Raw genomic sequence first — 20,044 nt, forward strand, 5'->3', positions numbered from 1 at the left:
GATTACATTTATCATGCATTTCATATTTGCCATTTCAAGCTTAATTTTGTTCTTACAAAGTACACAGTGACAGAATAACCCTTTGATTTTGAATGTTTTTATTAAAATGTTTCTCTATTAATATATTATCCATTTACACACATTAAAGGCATGAAACCTCACACAGAGCTCAGTGGTACAATAATATAAAAGGCAACAATAACAACATGTTTGCATCATGAGGGGTTGGCATCCACGTAAAGTTACAAAGAACAGTGTTATTGTCCAAACGAGTGTTACATCATCTATAAAAACATTTTGGTTGACAGCTGGTTCTTCTAGCGTCCATCAACGTGTATATAATATTGCACTTAACATTGGCATAAGACATAGTCACTACGTGGAGAATGTAAACACTAAAGGCACATTTTGCAGAGTGAAACGTCACACACTGTTGTGATAGAAATGGAACAAATTCGATGTATGCAGTGCATTTCTATCTGCAACACTGAGGAGGTTTCACACTGTCTGAATGAACCCAGATTTAAAGTTGAACATTGTTGGTCCACAACACAAATCCTATTTTTAGTGTTCGCTATAATAATATGTGCTCAGTGAAATTTCTGAGTAGAAGAAATGTGTTTCTGTGACTGGAACCAATTGTAATCCCACTGATTTTCTCTGTGGCTTTGTAATGTTTGTGTATCAGTAAAAAATGAATCCTCCAAAGGCAGTTTCTAAGAATTCTCTACATCTATGCATGAATGACCTTACTGTGATAAAATAAATTCTTTAACTTCAACAGATATGTTTGCATAAATGAGTATTTTCTTTTCATAGCCAAAGTACAGTGTATTTTTTAAGGCTTAATTTATATTGGAACAGATTTGTGTTGCTGTGTTAGTGGAATCCAATGCGTAAGGCTTTGTTCTTTACCATAGTGAACTTGCTGACAAACACCTTGGCGAAGGCGGGATCCACCAGGTAGCGGTAAGACTTGGTGACAGATGGAGGGGGCTCGGCGAGTGTCACCGGGAGTTGTAGCTGCAGGGAGGCGGCAGAGGGGGAGAGAAACTGGGAGGCTCTCATCACATAGTCCACCAGCCGCCGATACTGCTGCTCTGATAGACGCTCACGGACACCGTCCCCCTGAGGAGGACAGACAGATGATAACCTATGCACTGGTCCAAATGTTAAATCTGCTGCAAGTGGTATCTTTATTCATTTCTCATGAGACAGAAAGTAAAAAGGGGAGAGAACTGACCTAGTTGAAAGAAAAAACTAGTGTCCACTTCTAGTCAGCAAATGATAAGCTGAGGTCAAAGGTGCACCTTAAAGATTTGGTCAGTTCATAGTTAAGTGCGGAATGTGCAGTTGAGAGCCTAATATTGAAACAACAGTTAAGGGTGACGCTCTTAAGCAATATTTGCGCAAACATCTGCATAATGTTTAAGATTTATGATAAGAATGTTGTCGTTTTTTTAAATGGTGATTTAAATATAATCATTGATGTCAGAAAACTATGATAGGATATGTCCATAAATATAGATGTGGTATATGAAATATTGCAGTGTGTGAATAATTTGTGTGATTCCTCTTTGTTTACCACCATGTGACCTCAGGGTCTCACCTCTGTGTCGCTGGTCACTGTCTGCTGCTGCAGGGTGATGATGAGCTGGCCCTGCTGTCCTGCCTCCTGCTGACACTCCACCTGCAGAGGAGAAGAGCTTTAACATCCACCTCGCAGGAACGCAGCTAAAGGACAGCGTATGTTACTCAGTCTCATTCAGTTTGTATATTACACATTATTCATGTTATAATAAGCAGTTTTCAGTCATCTTTTGGACATGTCGAAATTTGAGATTTTTCGCCATACTATACTATGCGGTTTTCGGTCATTTTTTCAACATGCTATATTATGACGTTTTTGGCCTCTTTTCGCCCTTTTTTCCACATCCTGTACTATGATTCCTCTCTACGAGTTATAATAAGCAGTTTTCAGTCATCTTTTGGACATGTCGAAATTTGAGATTTTTTGCCTTACTATACTATGCGATTTTCGGCCAGTTTTTTGACATGCTATATTATGACGTTTTTGGCCTCTTTTGGAGCTTTTTTCCGCATGCTATACTATGACAGGTCTCTACGAGCTATAATAGGTGGTTTTCAGCCATTTTTTGGACATGTCAAAATTTGAGATTTTTCGCCATACTATACTATGCGATGTTTGGCAATTTTTCAACATGCTAAAACATGATGTTTTGGGCCGATTTTTGCCATTGTTTCCACTTTGTATACTATAACACGTCTCTACAGGCTATACTAAATGGTTTTCATCCATTTTTTGGAAATCTCAAAATTTGAGATTTTTCGCCATACTATACTATGCGGTTTTCGGTCATTTTTTCAACATGCTATATTATGACGTTTTTGGCCTCTTTTCGCCCTTTTTTCCACATCCTGTACTATGATTCCTCTCTACGAGTTATAATAAGCAGTTTTCAGTCATCTTTTGGACATGTCGAAATTTGAGATTTTTTGCCTTACTATACTATGCGATTTTCGGCCAGTTTTTTGACATGCTATATTATGACGTTTTTGGCCTCTTTTGGAGCTTTTTTCCGCATGCTATACTATGACAGGTCTCTACGAGCTATAATAGGTGGTTTTCAGCCATTTTTTGGACATGTCAAAATTTGAGATTTTTCGCCATACTATACTATGCGATGTTTGGCAATTTTTCAACATGCTAAAACATGATGTTTTGGGCCGATTTTTGCCATTGTTTCCACTTTGTATACTATAACACGTCTCTACAGGCTATACTAAATGGTTTTCATCCATTTTTTGGAAATCTCAAAATTTGAGATTTTTCGCCATACTATACTATGCGGTTTTCGGTCATTTTTTCAACATGCTATATTATGACGTTTTTGGCCTCTTTTCGCCCTTTTTTCCACATCCTGTACTATGATTCCTCTCTACGAGTTATAATAAGCAGTTTTCAGTCATCTTTTGGACATGTCGAAATTTGAGATTTTTTGCCTTACTATACTATGCGATTTTCGGCCAGTTTTTTGACATGCTATATTATGACGTTTTTGGCCTCTTTTGGAGCTTTTTTCCGCATGCTATACTATGACAGGTCTCTACGAGCTATAATAGGTGGTTTTCAGCCATTTTTTGGACATGTCAAAATTTGAGATTTTTCGCCATACTATACTATGCGATGTTTGGCAATTTTTCAACATGCTAAAACATGATGTTTTGGGCCGATTTTTGCCATTGTTTCCACTTTGTATACTATAACACGTCTCTACAGGCTATACTAAATGGTTTTCATCCATTTTTTGGAAATCTCAAAATTTGAGATTTTTCGCCATACTATACTATGCGGTTTTCGGTCATTTTTTCAACATGCTATATTATGACGTTTTTGGCCTCTTTTCGCCCTTTTTTCCACATCCTGTACTATGATTCCTCTCTACGAGTTATAATAAGCAGTTTTCAGTCATCTTTTGGACATGTCGAAATTTGAGATTTTTTGCCTTACTATACTATGCGATTTTCGGCCAGTTTTTTGACATGCTATATTATGACGTTTTTGGCCTCTTTTGGAGCTTTTTTCCGCATGCTATACTATGACAGGTCTCTACGAGCTATAATAGGTGGTTTTCAGCCATTTTTTGGACATGTCAAAATTTGAGATTTTTCGCCATACTATACTATGCGATGTTTGGCAATTTTTCAACATGCTAAAACATGATGTTTTGGGCCGATTTTTGCCATTGTTTCCACTTTGTATACTATAACACGTCTCTACAGGCTATACTAAATGGTTTTCATCCATTTTTTGGAATTCTCAAAATTTGTGATTTTTCGCCATACTATACTATGCGGTTTTCGGTCATTTTTCCAACATGTTATATTATGACATTTTTTTGCCTCTTTTGGACCTTTTTTCGACATCAGATACTATGACACGTCTCTACAAGCTATAATAGGTGGTTGTCAGCCATTTTTTGGACATGTCGAAATTTGGGATTTTACACCATACTATACCATGCGGTTTTGGGCAATTTTTTTGACATGCTATATTATGACATTTTTGCATTTCTTGACCCTTTTTTTATGCCTTTTTTTGCTATATTGGACAGTATACTGTAATGATATAATTAATATATTTGTGGAAAATATACTATATTATCAATTTTTTTGTCCTATTTTGGACAACATAATCTACTACAACTTTTTGGTGCTATTTGGACAACATGTTATGGCATTACTTTTTTTTGTTATTTTGGATGACATTCTGTGCTATGATGTTTTACTCTGAACAAATTTACTAAAACGTTTTTGTGCCATTTTGGGCAACATATTTTAATATGAGGTTTCTGTGCCATTTTGGAAGACATACTATACTATGGTGTTTTTCTGGCATTTGAGACCATTATTGACAACGTACTATACTATGATGTTTTTGTGCCATTAGGGACCATTTTGGACGACATACTATATTAGGACGTTTTTATGCCATTTTGGACGACATACTACACTATGGCGTTTTTTTGCCATTTTGGATGAACTACTATACTATGACGTTTTCACGCCATTTTGGACCATTGTGGACGACATACTATACTATGATGTTTCTGTGATATTTTAGATGACATAATATAATGTTATTGTGCTAGTTTCAACATCATTCTATACTAGTATGCCATTTTGGACGTCATACTATACTATGACATTTTTCTGCCATTTTGGCCCACATACTTTTGTGCAAGTTTTGACAACATACTTTAGTATATGATGCATGTGCACAACCAACACGTGTTGAATTCTACATTCTGCACACTTTTAATGCACTTTTGTCCTATGTATGAATTGTTGTGTTGTTTTATTTGCCTTCTTTATTTTTGTTTGTCTTTCTCTCCTTGTTTTATTTTCATCTGTAACCTACCAAGGGACTACGTATGTAAATTAGCAGTCCTGCTAACTCTGGCACATTTACATTTTGTTTTTACTGATGTTCATCAATGTTCTATGTCCCTTTTAAATAAACATTAAAAAACTAAACTGTGACATTTGTGTGCTATTTTTGACAACAAGCTATACTATGACTTTGTTGTTACATTTTGTACAAAATGTTGTACTATGCATTTTTGTGCAAATTTGGACTACGTACTATACTATGACATTACCGTGTAATTTTCAACAACATATTATGCTATGACTTTTGTTTTGAATTTGAACGACACACCACACTGACTTTTTCGTGCTATTTTGGACGACATACTATACTATGACTTTTTCGGGCTATTTTGGATGACATACTATCACGTTTTCATGCCATTTTGGACGATTTTGCACAACATATTTTACTATGACTGTCAGCTTTTTCGACGACTTGGTATACAATGAAGTTTCTATTCAATTTTGGACGACATATAATATCCTCACTTTTTTGTGCAGTTTTGGATGACATACTCTACAGTGCCTTTTTTGAGATGTTTTGGACAACATATTACATTATGACTTTTGTGGTATTTTGGAAGACACACTATAATATAATGTTTATGTTCAATTTTGGACGACATACTATACTATAAGGTTTTGGTGCCATTTTGGACATCATATTATATTATGAGGTTTTGATGCCATTTTGGAGGACATAATGCACTATGAGGTTTTGGTGCCATTTTGGACGACATACTATACTAATATTTTTGTGCAATTTTGGATGACATAGTATAATATCACTTTTTTGTGCAATTTCGGATGACATAGCACAATATCTTTTTTTTTGCTATACTATGAAATTTTGATGGCATTTTGTACAACATTCAATGATATGACCTTTTGGTGCCATTTTGGGAGTCATAACATACCATGATGGTGCCATTATATAATCAAATGTTTTTTTGTGCTATTTTGGGTATCATACTGTACTATGATGTTTTCATACAATTTTGGACGACAAACTATATTATTGAGTTTCTTGCGATTTTAGACAACATAATATAATAACATTTTTGTGCTATTTTGGGCATCATACTATACTATGACTTTTTGTGCGATTTTGGATGATACCATGACGTTTAAGTGCTTTTTTGTGCTGTTGTCAAAAAAGAGACTATATTATGACTTTTTGGTACAATTGTGGACAACATACTATACCTTAACTTTTTTTGGTCCTGTTTGGACAACATAATTTACTACAACTTTTTGGTGCTATTTGGACAACATATTATAATATTACTTTTCTGTGTTATTTTGGATGACATTCTGAACTATGATGTTTTACTCTGAACGAATTTACTATAACTTTCTTGTGCTATTTTGGACAACATATCATACTATAACTCTTTGTGCAATTTAGAATGACATACTATGACTTTTTTGTGCCATTTTGGAAGGCATGTCTTTTTTTAGCGTATTATACCATACGTTTTTCAGACTCACCGTACTAAGACTTTTTATTAATATCTTTTTTTGATATGCTACACTTTTTTAGGCCCAACATAGCTTAGCCCCAAGCATGTGTTGATGCAAAATTTGCATAGTGGCTGAAAGTGAAATTACACCATTTGAGTTGGTCACGTGATGCACACTGACCCAGAAAGACTTTTCCCCATTGACTAACATGTGGAAAGAGATGTCTGTAAAGCTTTTTAATAATTTTTTGTGAGCGTCAAAACCCCTGTGAAACATCTTTTATCCCTATCTAGATGCAAACCATCTGGTTTGATAACATTTGGAAAGTCTGAAAGAGCTGCAAGATTATTTTTGTTATACCGCCATTCAAGTTAGCGAGGCGCTAATCCAGAAGTCGGTTGTTCAGCTGGCGGAAGTTACATGCTCAGCCACACTTAGCCGCCTTCAGCTGCCCGTTAATCTACTACGCATGCTCTATGGGCCAGTAGATATGGGTATTTACACATTTCTAAACCCGGAAAGAGCTTTTTCTGCTTCCTGCCCCAGTGAGCAGCTCTCATAGGAATGAACAATGTTTTAATTTTGACTCTGATTTTTTTAGAACATTTTTGATGACAGACTATCCTACAATGTTTTTATGATAACTGTGTTGACATACAATACTATGACTTTTTAAGGCATTTCTGATGACAAACTATACAATGACGTTTTTATGATAATTTTGATTACATACTATACTATGACATTTTAATTATATTTTTAATGAAATGCTTTACTTTGACTCTGTTTTTGATGATTTTTTTAAACTTTTTTATGATAATTCATATCTCTTGACAGAGTTGCTATTGTCTGCACATTTGATGGTTTTTCTATCTTCTCATTACGTACTGTAAGTAATGTCATAAGTAATGACATAATTTCCCGATAAGTAATTCTAAATTGATTATTGAATTTAGATCACTTTTGTTTTGCCTTGCTGTGTTACAGACAAATGTAATGCGATTCTAGTAACATGCTTCAATGCATTACTCACAACACTGCTGGTGAGATTTCTATTGCATAAAACATGTTTTTCTTTCTTCCTGTCCACTATCAGTTACCTCTGTGATGGGGAAGGCCTGCTGCTGGGTGTCCTCACTGAGGCTGACCACAAACAGCACCTCAGAGGTGAGGAGCAGACAGCCAGCATGTTCCTGTCCTGACCCACTGACGATGGTCACCTCCAGGGCCATGTGGAGCTCTGGCCGCCCCAGAGACTGGAGCATCTTCCTGTGGTCAGAGAGTAAACAGAGAGAAATATGGATATTACAAACTTGTTATGACTAGTTATCATTAGGCAATGGAAGATTTCAAATTTAAATATAGTCAAATTATAAAAATAAAGGCTTTGCAGTTGTATCCTTAATTAACACATACTAAAGGCAGCAATCACATGTAGGTGACTCCTCCTATGTGCATGAATTATGTGCGCGCGCACGCACACACACACACACACATGATGGCAGGCCTCCTAACTTCAGATATACACTTTTTCTATAAACACAAGACCACACAAGGTGCCCGACTAACCTAAACACACACAAACAAGTGACCAAACGTGTCTCCATACATCCTGCAATTTACATTCTACATGTTCTCTGTGTGGTTCCTATTACACACATGTTGGATAGGGATGCGTGTGTGCAGGAACTGAAGTCTTCAGTCATGTTCCTCTGACAGTGTGTTTACTTTGGAAGGCAGGTGTTCAAAATTGCGGTGCAGATGTTGAAGCCGCCACAGTAGGGACAGTTTGGTTCTGTTCAGTGTTACTCTGCTCACACAGTCTGACCCCTCAAGTGTCTGGGCTACCTGTAGTAGTAAATATAATTGATGGATGCCTGATGGAAACCAGTTTGACGGAAAAGCAGCATGAATAAAACCACAGGGGAGCATTATCTCAGCATTCATGTGTTTTTGTCTTTTTTTCATCTTCCCCTAACATTAGCACAACATACTGCTAACCCCTCGGGGTGATGACAACTAAAGTGGAATGTCCTAAAGAAATATTGTATCTGAAATTTGGCCCTTGTCCTCATGGCAGCTGACGGTCAACATAGACTGCTATTAGAAGTAAATGTTTGATAGCTATGGAAACCAAACTAAATTGCGGAAAATTCATTATAAAATGCCATAAATGTTTTTTTCTACAGCTCCTGATAACCTTCTGGAGACAGAGGCCTCTTAATTTTTATGATAATATTAACCGCTCCTCCGAGAGAGCATACACTCAGATGTGTTGCAGTTCTGTTCATATCGCTTCCATTTTTTGTTTTTTTACAACGTGGGACCCAAAGGTAACCTTCTGCTTGGCACAACTTGCGGCCGTTTGTAAACTGAGTCTTTCTCAAACTCCAGCACACAAAAGAAAGTGTTCCTCCATCTGATGGCACTGGGAAACATCTCTGGACAGACTCATAGTTAAACAACAAGAACAATTTCTAGCTGGCGGCTTTGGCAGAGTGCTTATAAAAACCTTTTAACATGGCTCGATGAAAACAGGGGAGGGCAGGCTGGCTACCATGTGTGGGATCAAGGTCAAACATCTTTCCAGACTTTTTTTTTGGAAAGTGGGTAATGAACTCTCCAAGGTTTAAACAAGACAGCAAAAATGATGAGAGGTAAGGGGGAGAAAAAGAACAGCAGATCCTGGAGAGACTCCAAGAAAAGCAAAGGCGAGAACACATGTCCCACTTTTAACGGATAGCTGGACAAAAGTAAAGGAGAAGCCAGCAGGAGGAGTAAATGGCCAGGGGTCATACCAGACATATTTAAGGTGGCTGTTTGGGGCCTGAGCAGACTTCTCCTCTGTAGGCAGGTACAGTTGTTTAGGAAGCTGCCACAGTCCTGCTCCATGAAGGATTCCTGTCAGAAGAGACACAAATGTAAAGACAGTGAGCATCAGCACAACTATCAGTGAAGTTTTCTCTCCTGTGTGTGACAGTGATGTGGGATATCTGCATGCATTTAAATATATTGTACATTTACATCAACCAATCAGACCACTGCCTTTCTCAGTTAAATCTTACTCTTAATTTCCACCAGACCTGTGTGCAGTCTGGCTCTGCTCCGTCACGGCAGAAGGAGCAAATAGATTGCAGTCTAGTTTATGTGTTAACTTCCACTGACTCCGCTGTGTTGTGGATCGACTACGTGTCAGCTCTGGCAGTCCGGAGGCTTGCGGATCAGATAGGCAGGGCTCCTATTTTTGACGGACACCGGCGCACTTTGTATAAATTCAGACAAATTTAAGACAGAGCAGACAGGAAATCAGACAGCAATACAACATTAAAACCTACAGTTAATTTTCAGAATAAAACACACAAAATGTCACAATGAGCGGATCCAGACCTGGATTCAACAGGTCAGAGGTTTTCAGAGGTCACTACCAGCAACATGGATAAAGAGAAGTTAATCATGGAGGCGGAAAACCACAATATCATTTATGACACCACACATCCTTTTTATAGGGACAACCATAGAAAGGAAATGGCGTGGACCAACTTATTGGGAATTACGGGAGTGAATCGACTTCACTATAATACATCCATGGAGTGAATGGAGTTATTACTTCTTCTGTACTGATATAATTTGCATGGTTCTGTAATTACCGCGGGAAATCCTGGGTCTGGCCAGTCCAGCTGATCTGGCGGAGCTGCTGTGCCCAACTCAAAACGCAACCGGTGGGAATTGATGGAGAGGCAGCACGGAGCAAAACGGAGCCATAATGCAACGCATATGCAAGCGGTGGAAATCCTGGATTACTCCACACAGGTAAATTGGACATGTGATGAAAAAGACTATATCTGTTTGTGGGTGTGCATTAATTAAGGTATAGTATGCCGGATTGTCCATTACAGTTTTTAAACACACTTGACAGCGAATATGCAGCTGCAGCTCAGTCCATGTGGACTTGGCCTGGGAACCGGAGGGCCACCATAACAAATCACAATGCGGGCCAAGTAGGAAGTGTGGACTGGTAGCTGGAGAGGTGCCAGTTTGCCTTCTGGGCACTGCTGTGGTGCCCTTGAGGAGGACAATGAACACCCAAACAGCTGTATCATACTATGGCTGACCCTGTGCTGCCCCTTTATGAATGCATGAATGTATAAAAAAGAAGGAATACACAAAGAGGTATATTTCAACTTGTAAGTAAAAGCCAACCCCAAATTCACTCTGCGTTTCATCTTGCTTTATTTGCATTTTTTTGTCACAGTGTTTCTTAGAAGCCTGCTGCTTACGGTTTGGCATCTGGTCCCCACTTTTATTTTTATTAATTTAACCCATATTTAACCAGATAAGTCCCTCTGAGATCAACATTCTCTTTTTCAAGGGAGACGTGGCCATGACATCAGCACAAGAAAAGTTACAGACAACAACCACAATAAAAACATAAAAGATATACAATAAACGTGGGAAATATTAAAATACCTGTACACAATGACAAGTACCAACCAATTCTTTCACCATTGTACTTATGGGAGCTTATTATAAAGCTCCAACTTCCCCTGATCGCTGTCAAGGGACATGCCAATGAACATCCTGAACACAGAAAATTAAAAAAAAAAAAAACGAGGCAGAGGGCAGACACTGCAGAAAAACACACCATCATGCACTTCTAGTGAGTCTTAAGTGATGATTAAGAGTGATTACTTTTGTATGAGTATGTACATTGTTGTTTTAAGTGAAATCCTACATAGTAAATCTTTAAAATTTACATTGCATTTCATAAAAAACAAGCAAAAACACAAACGTGATTTGCTCGGCGTGTCCATGTCAGTGTGAGTTCATAACCCATGTGCGTGTGGTCAGTTTCCCTTCATCTCGCTCTGGCTGTCAGCAGAGCAGCAGCAGCAGGCCAGTGAAGTCATCAAGTAGTTAAAACTGAGCCATAAAGAACACAGCGAGATCCATTAATGATGTCACTGCAGTGGTGCTGTAGCACACTGCTCAGCTTTGAGTGTGTGTTTCCAAGTGTGTGTGTAGGTTTATCCACGTGTTTTGTAAGACAGGAGTGTGACAGAATTATAACGCACAGTTGATCTGCATATATTACCGGCAGACAGAGGGGTTTTTTTTGAGTGTGTTGTCAGTGTGTACGCTGGTTGGTGCCTGCAGCGTGCCTTTGTGTGCACTGATGAGCATCTACGTGGATCCACATGTATCAGCCTGAGTTTGTGTGTATGTTTGTGTTCTGCAGAGCTCACAGGGTCAGGTAGATCAGAGCCTGGGGAGTCATCACTCTTACACTGAGCCGTTAGCCTCGTTGGTAGTTTATGTGCTGTAGCTAAGACCTGTTAGCGCCAACACACCCCATCCTCTGACCCACTCCTCACACCCCCCCACCATGTTTGTGGGTGTGCATTAATTAAGGTATAGTATGCCGGATTGTCCATTACAGTTTTTAAACACACTTGACAGCGAATATGCAGCTGCAGCTCAGTCCATGTGGACTTGGCCTGGGAACCGGAGGGCCACCATAACAAATCACAATGCGGGCCAAGTAGGAAGTGTGGACTGGTAGCTGGAGAGGTGCCAGTTTGCCTTCTGGGCACTGCTGTGGTGCCTTGAGGAGGACAATGAACACCCAAACAGCTGCTGTATCATACTATGGCTGACCCTGTGCTGCCCCTTTATGAATGCATGAATGTATAAAAAAGAAGGAATACACAAAGAGGTATATTTCAACTTGTAAGTAAAAGCCAACCCCAAATTCACTCTGCGTTTCATCTTGCTTTATTTGCATTTTTTTGTCACAGTGTTTCTTAGAAGCCTGCTGCTTACGGTTTGGCATCTGGTCCCCACTTTTATTTTTATTAATTTAACCCATATTTAACCAGATAAGTCCCTCTGAGATCAACATTCTCTTTTTCAAGGGAGACGTGGCCATGACATCAGCACAAGAAAAGTTAAAGACAACAACCACAATAAAAACATAAAAGATATACAATAAACGTGGGAAATATTAAAATACCTGTACACAATGACAAGTACCAACCAATTCTTTCACCATTGTACTTATGGGAGCTTATTATAAAGCTCCAACTTCCCCTGATCGCTGTCAAGGGACATGCCAATGAACATCCTGAACACAGAAAATTAAAAAAAAAAAAAAAAAAACGAGGCAGAGGGCAGACACTGCAGAAAAACACACCATCATGCACTTCTAGTGAGTCTTAAGTGATGATTAAGAGTGATTACTTTTGTATGAGTATGTACATTGTTGTTTTAAGTGAAATCCTACATAGTAAATCTTTAAAATTTACATTGCATTTCATAAAAAACAAGCAAAAACACAAACGTGATTTGCTCGGCGTGTCCATGTCAGTGTGAGTTCATAACCCATGTGCGTGTGGTCAGTTTCCCTTCATCTCGCTCTGGCTGTCAGCAGAGCAGCAGCAGCAGGCCAGTGAAGTCATCAAGTAGTTAAAACTGAGCCATAAAGAACACAGCGAGATCCATTAATGATGTCACTGCAGTGGTGCTGTAGCACACTGCTCAGCTTTGAGTGTGTGTTTCCAAGTGTGTGTGTAGGTTTATCCACGTGTTTTGTAGACAGGAGTGTGACAGAATTATAACGCACAGTTGATCTGCATATATTACCGGCAGACAGAGGGTTTTTTTTTGAGTGTGTTGTCAGTGTGTACGCTGGTTGGTGCCTGCAGCGTGCCTTTGTGTGCACTGATGAGCATCTACGTGGATCCACATGTATCAGCCTGAGTTTGTGTGTATGTTTGTGTTCTGCAGAGCTCACAGGGTCAGGTAGATCAGAGCCTGGGGAGTCATCACTCTTACACTGAGCCGTTAGCCTCGTTGGTAGTTTATGTGCTGTAGCTAAGACCTGTTAGCGCCAACACACCCCATCCTGGGTCAGGCCTTATGTAGTGCAGGACCTGAGAGAGAACTGCTGAAAGACCCCCACCCCCACCCCCACCTCTATCTTCTACCCCCAATAAAACACAAACTAACTCCAAAGACTTTAACTGCCTGTAAATGCAAGTGTTTGTGCGTGTATGATTAAGCATGTGTGTGTGTGCCAGAGGGTCTTTCAGCAGTTCTCTCTCAGGTCCTGCACTACATAAGGCCTGACCCAATAAACACTGCTGCTGACTGGAGCCAAAAGGACAGAAGGCACGAAATTGTCCATCCACTGATGGATTTATGATTTTCCTGACTCACAATCTCTTAATTCATTTCTGTGTTTATTAGAATATTGTTGCCTCGGGCTGCTTGGAAAGTTGCACATAAGACGTATTTGTTGAGTGGTGTTAAATTTGAGACCTTGCTGCATGACCAAATCTCTCTTCACACTTCACTGATAATGTGCTTGTGTAGAGGACGTAAATGTTTGTATCTCCACAGGCCATGTTTTTCGTCCTTTTGCAAATGTAATTTTAATTACTTTAGGTTAAATAACAAAAACATTTCAAACACAAAGTCTGTGCTTGATAGTTCCCCACAAAATGATGGTGCTTGCTGCCAGAAATGACAACATAAAAAAGCTACTAGCTCTTTATGATCCTAGAAATTCTATCAGTTGATTTCCAAATGGGTTAGTCATGTCTATGATTTTCACAGTGAGAATTATGCTCTAACAGTGCTTTAGTTTTTCTGTGTTTTGTGTTCGTGAACCACAAAAAATAAGAGGGATATTACAATAAACAAAACTAATCAGGCTTTAAAAGCCATCACTTCTTTCATTGAAATTGTTATTGGAAAAACAGCTTCTGAAATAGACTTAGCAAGAAAAAAAAGTAGATTAATTGAACATGCTGTTATCTTTGACTATCCTGAACTCACCGTATCCAGTCTGGGACACCAGCTCAGCTGCTCCTCCAATGGGCTTGGTGAAGACCCCCACAATGCCTTTCCCCACGCCAGAGATGACCCCTTTGGCCTTGCTACCAGCTGAGCTCTGCAGCTCCCAGTTCCTCTGGAAGTTCTGCATGGGCTGGTCCACGATGCCCGCTATCGCTCCTGAGAGAACAAGGAAATATTTGTTCTTTATCATTATGCTCTGTTCAATAAATACTAAATGAGAGCCACAATGCACAATGCACAGGAAATTCATGACATCTTTTGTGGACAAAAAGAAGGGCAGGCCCTATGCGAAACAGTTAGACATACAGATTCCAAAGTGTCACAAATTGGACTCACACAGGAATTCAGACATGCTTTTGCCCTAAAGAAAACATCCGACCTTTTATTTTATGTATGACACAGATGTGATCGACAGTGCATCTCAGGAATTATAATCCACTGTAACTCAGCGAGATGCTAGCAGCTGTTTGGTTTCAATGACAATATGCTGTGTATGTGTGTGTATGTGTGTGTGTGTGTGTGTGTTAAGTTTTACTGCCCTCTGGGTGTTTACTGAGTCCCTGCTGCGCTGTCTCCACTGCTCCGTCTCAAAGCTCTCTGTAATTGTGCACACCAGTGTGTGTGTGCCTAATGCCAAAGGACAGCAGATGAAATGTGTGTGGGCAGAACATGTTTCCATACATATCGAGTGACCTGATGAAATAATAATATATAACTCTTCATGTTTTCCAAATATCTGGAAAACTTTCTTTCTTGTTACTGGAAATAAAAATTGTATTGATTTCAACTTTTTTGGTTGTTTGCGTCATTTCTCATCTAAAAGCACTTATTTTGTGTTATTGAGAAGATGACTAATGGTGAAAAGAAACGTGAGTTGCAGGACCAGGAACAGATTTGGACAATTCAACTGATACTTAGAGGGGTGATGACAAACATGACAAAAATATTACTGAAACATGCTGTTTTATTCCCGATTTGGATTGTTGCAAAACCCTCAAATGAAAAAAAAAAATAAAAAAAAAAAATCATTACACGAGATGCATTTGAGTTTGTATTTGTGTGTGTGTGCATTCCCATATACCTAACAAACTAATGCCCAGTCGTGACAGCCCCTGCCTCAGTCCGTCCCCGAGGCTCTCCGGCAGCTGGCGTCTCCACTCCTCCTGCCTGGTGTAGTGCTCTTCATCCAGAGACAGACGGTCCATGTTCCTGGCCAGGCTGGTCGCTAAGTTGGTGATGGACGTCAGCGTGCCTGAACACAAATGTGACAAGTTCAACTTCAATGTTCGGAACTAGCAATAAATGTTTCTGCCTAAAACCATTTATAACAAATGCAGCTCTAGTCATCACTGCGTGATAACAATCTAAATAGGAACAAATAATGTGTGTGTTGTATCATTCTGGGAGAAAGTATTAGTTTTTAGTCCAAAGACACACGTTTGCACACAGATTCTTTTTTTTCTCTTGTAAAATGAACAAAAAGATTATGAACATCTGTGTTACCTTTAGAAATATGTTTGACGAAGGATGTGGTCCCTCTGGACACCCCGCTGACGAAGGCTCCAGGCCCACGTGTCAGACCCTCATATGGCAGTCGGAAGAAGTCAGACACGCCGTTCCCGATGCTCCGCACCAGGCTGGCAGGACTGCCCAGGATCTCCAAAGATCCCACCACCCAACCTGAGACAGAGAGACAACCACAGCTCAGGATGTTTGTCAGATAATGAGGTTGAGCATCTTACTTGGATGGAACGAGTATCCGTTGTATGAGTATCTGTATGAGTATCATCCGCAACATGTGTCAATATCATACTCCTGATGAAGTAAATCCTCATTTTGGTAGCTTTGTTCAATCTTTAACTCTTATAATCAAAATCGAACTAGAGATTAATTCTGAGATAGTTCTCTAAATAGTTAATAATAAAAATAGCAACTTCTGATGAATGGATATCAATATTAAGGACATGATCAATTTCAAAATGTGTGCACCATTTTTTTTAAACTAGGTGATGCAGGCACAAAACAAGTGATGGACATTACAAAGACAATACTATGTAAGAGAAAAGAAAGGGGGAAACAGAAAAATTGACACAACAGACTTTAAAGTTGAATTGAATGGCAGGGACTTGCCTTTCCTCAGTCACCCCCAGACCCAATGGGAGGGGGTCTGTATGTGTGCAGTCATCAAATCAAATGTTCCGACATGCTTATTTCAGACGCTGTGCAACAGGCTCACATTTGTTGGGTGTATTAGAGGTGTACCCCATCAGCACTGGTGTGTATATATCTACATGTCAAGTAGATTATACTTGCATATTTGTTTAAATTTGTAAATGTAAAAATATTTTCCCCATGCCAATAATATGTAGAAACTGAACTGAACTGAATTAAACCCTGCCATATTCAAAGCAGTGCGCCTGTGCAACATGGTAGGGTGATCGAGTCAATACTTTTTGTTTAAATAAACATTTTGTTACGTTTTGTTGGGGCTGAACACAGTCCAGGTTTTAAATAACTTCTGGTTCGACCCCACCCATTTCAAGTTCAGACTCCACCCAACCTGAGTACTAATACAGATACATATAACGATAAAAGTGTACTCCCTCATCCCTATCAAATGGTACTTGTTATATTATTATAATTAAATATGCAATTAGTATATAGTTGCTCTCCAGTCTTCTTTGTTTTCTCCTTCTGTTTAGCTTAATAAGAAACTCTTGGACTCGAAGCGAATATTTAAATAAATAAACATTATTTGAATCATTTTTGGAGGTTGCCACAATGGTTCTTATAATACACAATTTACAAAACTTCCATGCTGTAAAATCCGACAGCAATTTGGGTTTTGTATTCAAAAATACAGCTGGAACACCTGCTCTGGGGAGGAACATTCCACATATAAGCTCTTTGAGTAAACGTTTATGATCCTCCGCTTGCCAAAAGCATTTTAGTGTGAGAGGCTCTCTCTCTCTAAACATTTTAAAGAATAACTTACAAAATGTTTTTACATTCTGATTATATGTTCAGCGTTGTTCTTTTCTTAACAAAACAAAGATTTACAAAAGCTTTCACTTATACACATATTCACTTGTGCACGCGCACACACACACACTCCTGCATGACTTATACATGTGCCACAGTAAGATTTACAGCCTCGTACTATCTCACCTCATCTCTCTCATTCAACCATACAGTCCCCTTCAGATGGCATGGCTCATTGATATTTATGCACTGACAATTGCATCTCTAAAATCAAATAGCCATTTCTCAAGACGCCGACCCCGTTCTGCTCTTATTCTCCGTCAATTTGCACTTGAGTGATGGACTCTAATGGTAGGAAACCAACTCCAGTGGGGCCTCGTGGTCGTTTCTGCTTCACATGGTCTCCCAGTTGTGGTTTTGGTAAAGCATAAAGTCCTGACAGGAGCTGATGTTTACAGGGCTGAGTCATGCTTTTAAACACACGTACATATTCTGGTGTATGCACAGATAGCATATGCCTTTTAATATCCATATGCTCATAATTCTTTGCATGTGTATGTGCGTGGATTTACGCCTGTGGGTTCATGTGTGCTCCTAATACATCCTAGTACTAATCAGTCCCAGAATGCAATGCTTCCCAGAGCCCCTCACTGCATGACGACTCAGGAAGAGGAGAGCGCGGTGAGGTGACGTGTTGAAATACGAGCAAAAGTAAGTGCTCTAACGAGAGACAGCGGGAAGGAAGTGTTCGTCCAGAACGGTGATTTCTGATGTGGAAATGACTGGCTTAAACCAGAACATGTGTGGAGGCTTTGACTAGACAGGAGGACAACACAGGAGAAAGGTACGGAGCCTTTATAGTGCCTGATAAGTCAGACTCTGCCGTCCACAGATTATTCATATTGCAGTGCCTGCACACCATGAGTCATCAGTCAAACCTCAGGGTAAAACAGTAAATTATGACAATGAGAGAATCTAAATCTTTTTCGAGCCTCCAGTGAGTCAGATTTTGCTTCCTGGAGCTCTACAGTTTTACTGCACTTTCTGACACAAAGCAATAGGAGCCCCTGGGTGTAATCATTTCAAAGCTCAACTAGACTTACTGAGAATAAATTGTAGGATTTCTCATATGAGCACACATCCTGTTATTTTTCTGTATGCCTAAACTGAGTGCATAGGATTTGATTGTGAGCCTATCTGAAAAAGATTGTAAAACAGTGCCTGTAGTGTGAAAAGCAATCAGTCTAGGGTCCATATATGAAACACACACTGGCTTCAAGAACCATTTGCTTTACAGTGTGATTGATGTAGCAGCAGGTAAGTATGAGGCCTGTAAGAGTTGTTCGACTCCCTTCATCCAGTACCTACCAGCTCTGAAGAGAGCTCCGGCTGCGTAGTGCATGGCCAGAGCGTGGACTAGCTGTCTGGCTGTTGTGCATAGTGGCCCTCTTTCAAACAGGGAGAAGGATAGAGGAGTGTGGTCTGAAGCAATGTACAACTTCAGGGAGGCATGGATGCTGACCAACAGGTTGACTGGCTGGATGGTCAGCCTCTGCAGCCGCACAGGGTGGACCAACGCCTGCACCGACTGAAGCACCTGGAAGACATAAAGTTGGCTAGTTAAGCTAGTTTTAGCATTTATATAAGACAGTGGTGGCTGCAGGTAATACTAATGATTACAACTTGTGAAAAAGTAGTGGTCTTCACGAATTAGAGCAAATAGATATTTAATTTATTGCGTTATAGCAAGGGAATAGCAAGGGAAGCCTCACTGCAAACGTGCTCAGTGAAAGGTGAACAGCCGATGATTTGAGACAGTAGAGGTATAATCCCGTTATACCGTCTGAGGTGTAAGAGACTGTTTCCCACGTTTATTTTACAATGGCTCTGGGAAAGAGGATTAGCATACCGCTCGTGTCCGCGTCGGTCCGCCTGGAAACGCAGATTTTCCGATTTCACTATGACACATCTAGTGTGCTAGAATAATCTATGTATAGATTACATCCATGCGATTTACAGATCAGCAACGGAAGTCATGCATATCATGCAAGGCATCATGGGGGCTAGGAATTTGCAATATTTCAGTGACCTTTTAAAAGGATTTATCGCATTTAGAAAAATAATTAATATGGGTGAGATCTTAAGAAAACAACATTTGTGAATAAAATAGTAAAATGCCAAGCTAATATTAGTTCCAAATTCTTTTTTTTGGTGTGTGTGTTATATTATAATTTCCTATGGAATAAATAAACTTCGTATACTAAAATATATATATATATAATATGTAATACAACATATAATAAACTTCCTATAATACATCATTATTCTTCATTTCAAAACCAGTTAACCCAGCTAAATGCTGGGATCTCTCGAGTGCATGCACTAATGAAAATCTTACTGTGCATGTGCTCACTGAGGTCCGTGTGTTTGTGGCTAGGTGGTCTTGCCCGAGTATCATTGTTTTCCTCTTAGAATTCGCATCTTACTGTTATCAGCTGCTTTTTAAATGCCCTGCAATGGCTAGCATGCAAAGCCCATCGTAAAATGTCGCACCCATCCTGCCCAAATTCCTGTCCTGACAACATGCAAGAGCGTCAAACATTTAGGGAGCTCTAGATGTGAAGGATCTACATACTAAGTCTTAGCAGCAGTTTAAGGTTTTCTACAACAAAAAAAATCTCAGTTTTGTTTATTAATTAAATACTGCTGCAAAATGAGCAGACCTCCTTCATAGGCATACTGACGACAACCATAATGATGAACTGAATGCTGCTTCCTGTGTTTCTGC

At 39.4% G+C, this 20,044-nt stretch overlaps 1 protein-coding gene across 4 annotated transcripts in view; it reads right to left on the reverse strand.

Annotated features, from left to right (window-relative positions):
- Positions 1-77: 77 nt before the first annotated feature.
- LOC121946151 (vacuolar protein sorting-associated protein 13B-like) overlaps positions 78-20,044 on the reverse strand; it is a 375,120-nt gene continuing 355,153 nt past the window's right edge. For all 4 annotated transcript variants that reach the window (XM_042490601.1, XM_042490600.1, XM_042490605.1 and 1 more), the window contains exons 61-68: positions 18,625-18,853; positions 15,778-15,954; positions 15,356-15,526; positions 14,254-14,430; positions 9,216-9,318; positions 7,518-7,686; positions 1,610-1,690; positions 78-1,128 (exon numbers count right to left, since the gene is read on the reverse strand). In XM_042490601.1, the coding sequence (XP_042346535.1) occupies positions 880-1,128; positions 1,610-1,690; positions 7,518-7,686; positions 9,216-9,318; positions 14,254-14,430; positions 15,356-15,526; positions 15,778-15,954; positions 18,625-18,853 (1,356 nt within the window). In that variant the 3' untranslated portion in view covers positions 78-879. The remainder of the gene's footprint in view (positions 1,129-1,609; positions 1,691-7,517; positions 7,687-9,215; positions 9,319-14,253; positions 14,431-15,355; positions 15,527-15,777; positions 15,955-18,624; positions 18,854-20,044) is intronic.

Source organism: Plectropomus leopardus, chromosome 7, assembly GCF_008729295.1.
Source record: "Plectropomus leopardus isolate mb chromosome 7, YSFRI_Pleo_2.0, whole genome shotgun sequence".
Lineage (NCBI taxonomy): Eukaryota > Metazoa > Chordata > Actinopteri > Perciformes > Serranidae > Plectropomus > Plectropomus leopardus.